The sequence below is a fragment of the Amphimedon queenslandica genome, unplaced genomic scaffold (assembly GCF_000090795.2).
Source record: "Amphimedon queenslandica unplaced genomic scaffold, v1.1 AMPQUscaffold_10670, whole genome shotgun sequence".
Lineage (NCBI taxonomy): Eukaryota > Metazoa > Porifera > Demospongiae > Haplosclerida > Niphatidae > Amphimedon > Amphimedon queenslandica.
The window spans coordinates 1-4086 of record NW_003549075.1 but is presented as its reverse complement, the minus strand read 5'-3'; the positions used below and the strand labels follow the sequence as shown (position 1 = coordinate 4086).

The following is a 4086-nucleotide window of genomic DNA, read 5'->3' as shown; positions in this document are numbered from 1 at the left end:
GAGCTAGGAGAAGCAAAAGAAGAGAAGAAGATATGTGGTTCTTGTACTTCTGGTGATGTTGCTGTTGGTTATTGTACTGATTGTGGTGAGTTCTTGTGTGAATGGTGTCGTGATGCTTCTCATAAAAGAAACAAAGTGTTCCTATCACACACTTTAGTATCACTGGAGGATGCTCCAGGTTTCCCCTCCTCCACTAGAGATCAGCACTCTTATTGTGACAAGCACACTGATCATAAGCTAGAAGTGTTTTGCAGGCCTTGTTCTGCTGTTGTGTGCTCAATGTGTATGCTTGAGTCAACACACAAACAACATAAATATGACTTGATTAAAAATGTGAGTGAGGAGTTGATGGCTAAGATTAAAAGAAGTACCAAAAGTCTTGAGACAAAAAAGGAAGAATTAAAGAGGAATCTTATTTTTGTGGAGACACTCGAAAGAACAGTGGATAGTAGACACTCCCAGTTAGAGTCCGAAATTAATAAGTCTTATGATCACTGCATTTCAATATTGGAGAAAAAGAAGAATCAATTGTTATCTGAAATTGATGCTACTTTTACGCAAGGTAACAAGAAGATTTGGAGTACTAAGAATGACATTGAGACATTGTTGTTGCAATTGGAGAGTTGCAGGTCATTTAGTTTAAGGTATCAAAAGCAAGGACACCTCTTATCACTAACCAACCAACTCTTGAAGAACCTTGACAAGACTGAGGCTACAAAAATCAATTTTAGTTGCTTAGAAGATTTAGCTTCTGTTCAAAAAGTATTTAATAAGTCAACAGAATTTAATGAACTATCCTTGGGAAAGCTGTCGAGCGTTCAAAAAATTTCCATAAAAGTGAACTAATTTTAAAAGAGGGGGGCCAAACAATGCACACTGATGCAAATGCATTTCAGTGTAAAGTAAATACTCAAGTCAAAGTGTCCTATAAACTTGTGGAGCCGTTTGCAAGAGTTTATTCCTGGAAATGTACTGTTGAGGACAGGCATTGTTCCCCTGGTATCATGCGGCCAAACAAGAACACCTTTGGAAGGCGTCGTCTGTCTAAAAAGGCTATGCCCATGCGAAGCTATTGTTCCCCTTCTCCGTTGGTTATTCATTGTACACCTTTTAGTGATAATGAACTTATTATTGACTGTACTCCTACAACAAGCAAAAAATATTATTTCACTTTGAAGGCATCTGGTGAAAGAGTTTGCAGTTTTAGCCTCTATACTGTGAATAATTAGAAGTTAATTTGTGTATTTTTGCTAAAACAATGTAATGGTTTAAAATTATACTATACTACGATAATAAACTTTTGTAATTTAATAATTATATATACTTCATATTCTTTTTTGTAAGCTGCTAGAATTCTTTCTTATTTTTTAGTGTATTATTGTAAAATTATGCTTTAATGCCTACTATAAATACAAGTATGAAAGACTTTTCTGTATGCATTCCATTTACACCAATTTTCTGTGAACTTACAATGCTTGTGCAATTATTTGGTAAAAAGTTTGCAATTTTAACGTTAAGATTCTCATGACTAATGAATTTTGTTTTTCAATTATCACAGACACATACATATCAATGTATTACATGACAGTTATACTGTATTTTGTTAGCTGCTCAAGTTTACATGTACCGTATAGCAGGAAATTTTTGTTGGGTGCTAATTTTTGTTTGTTTCGTTGGCCCAAAAATTTGAACGAAATTTTAAGACAATGAAAATTTAATCAAACTAAAATTGACCCATGACAGATCCTCTTTCACTATAGCCACGGCTTAGCAATCTGTTTCATTATCAGAATTGACACAAAAGGCAGTTCTTCTCCAACTGATGGGCTCCAAATGTCTTCATAAATGTGGTAACCACAGTGAACCATATGGAACCATAGACATTCTTCCATCTTAAACCATACACGTGGTACTAATTAAATGGGCGTGGCAGTGAAAATTTATATTAGGCAAAATGAAAATAAAATCAACGAAAATATCTTGTAAAGCCTTCTTGGAAAGACAACAAAAGTTTCTGGCAACGAAAATTTCCGGTTATACGGTATTCTAATTTTTCTTTAACGGTATTATTTAATACCAAATTCAAAGCCAAAGCTATTTTACATGTATAATAATAAATGTTTACTAATGATATACAATGTGTCCAATTAGTAATGGTATAGTTTTGCTGTGGCTCAATTTTTAATAGAATACATAAGCATTGTAATATTCATAATGTTAATGAATATTGTATGTTTATTTTCATAAAAAACAACAAAATGGCTACTTGTTTAACTGATGTCTCCCTCTCCCTTAAGTGTTCTGTTTGTCTTGAGTTATATACTGATCCACGTGTCTTACCTTGTCTTCATACCTTCTGTCTTCATTGTCTTGAGCCACTTGTCAAGAATGACAGGCTCACTTGCCCTCAGTGTCGTGATGGACACAGTATACCAAAGGATGGTGTATCAATGTATCCAGTTGATCTTTCACTGTTACCTGAGCTAGGAGAAGCAAAAGAAGAGAAGAAGATATGTGGCTCTTGTACTTCTGGTGATGTTGCTGTTGGTTATTGTACTGATTGTGGTGAGTTCTTGTGTGAATGGTGTCGCAATACTTGTCATAAAAGAAACAAAGCATTTATATCACACACTTTAGTATCACTGGAGGATGCTCCAGGTTTCCCCTCCTCCACTAGAGATCAGCACTCTTATTGTGACAAGCACACTGATCATAAGCTAGAGGCATATTGCAGTTCCTGTTACGCTATTGCATGTTTGGTGTGCACGCTTGAAAATCGGAGAATTTTTAACCACACTCATAGTTATAGCTTGATTAAAGATGCAGGCAACAAGTTGATGACCAAGATTCAGGAAAGTACTAAGAATCTTGAAACAAAAGAAAAAGATCTACAGATAAAGCTTGATTGCATTGAGGAACTTGAAGCTGTTATGCGCGAGAGACAGTCTGAAGTGGAATCAAGAATCACCAATGCTTGTGATGAATGGATTGCAGCATTACAGGAAAGGAAGGAGCAATTGTTGTCTGAAGTTGATGATATTTTTACCAAGCACAGTAAAAAGATCTGGAGTGCTAAGAATGACATTGAGATATTGTCATTGCAATTGAAAAAATGCAGGTCGTTTAGTTTGCGATATCAAAAGCAAGGACACCTCTTATCATTAACAAACCAACTCATAAAGAATCTTGAAAAGTCTGAAGCTGCAAAAATCAAATTAGATTACTTAAATGAATTACTGTTGTCTCACACATTGTTTAATAAATCAGTTTTAAGGAACAAGCTCTTGGGAACATTGTCAAGCCAGGAGACAAACAAACTTAATCTGGAGGGAAAATTGGTTTTGAAGGACAGCAACGATCAGTTAGTAAATGTTGAGAGAAACAAAGTTAATGGCTCTGTTGATGAGATACTAAAGATATATTATGTGCTTAAAGAGCCCTTTGCAGCTTTCTTCATATGGTCCTCTAACTATTCCGCTAACTATAATGGTTATTATGATGATGATTGCGGATTGTTTGTTGATTGTTCAGTTGTCAGTAAAAATGAAGTCCTTATTGAATGCACTCCAGGAGATGTTGATGTGTTTGATGTCACCTTGAGTGCTTCTGAAGAAGAAGTTTGCAGATTTAGTATCAATATCATAGGAAGAAAAATTATACGTAGTTCTTAGTTCTAAAGTAAATTTTTATAGAAATTATAAATTTATTATTATTATTATTATTATTATTATTATTATTATTGCTAGAAAGAATGTAATGCCTGACCCCTTAGTTATATTATTTTATTATTTACAATAATACAACAACAACAGCATAATGGTAACAACAAAAAGTTGAGTTAAGGCATAACAGAGATGAATACCACTTGGTTCCAGACATTATGTTGTGTCAGATAAAAGTCCTCCTAATTCAGCCTAGCACAGTACTGGTGTAATCTTTGCACAGAGCTACATGTATATTTACTTTCTACTACTCTTTTGCAGTGGAAAGTGTTCATACATGTAGTCTACTGTGTGATTGGTGCAAGTTTTAGTGATTAGCCTTTTTTCATTTCAGTATTAGTGGATATAAATCATCTGAACTCTC

The 4086-nt window shown here is 34.5% G+C and overlaps 2 protein-coding genes across 2 annotated transcripts in view; both read left to right on the top strand.

The window, feature by feature from the left end:
• Positions 1–1343, top strand: part of LOC105315360 (E3 ubiquitin-protein ligase TRIM33-like) — a 1643-nt gene extending 300 nt beyond the window's left edge. The window contains exon 2 of the mRNA XM_011409977.2: positions 8–1343. Coding sequence (XP_011408279.1) covers positions 8–846 — 839 coding nt within the window. The 3' untranslated portion in view covers positions 847–1343. The remainder of the gene's footprint in view (positions 1–7) is intronic.
• A 915-nt stretch (positions 1344–2258) lies between these two features.
• LOC105315359 (E3 ubiquitin-protein ligase TRIM33-like) lies at positions 2259–3779 on the top strand. Its single transcript, XM_011409976.2, has one exon. It carries the CDS (start codon positions 2259–2261, stop codon positions 3669–3671), a length of 1413 nt encoding a protein of 470 aa, XP_011408278.1. The 3' UTR covers positions 3672–3779.
• Positions 3780–4086: the final 307 nt, after the last annotated feature.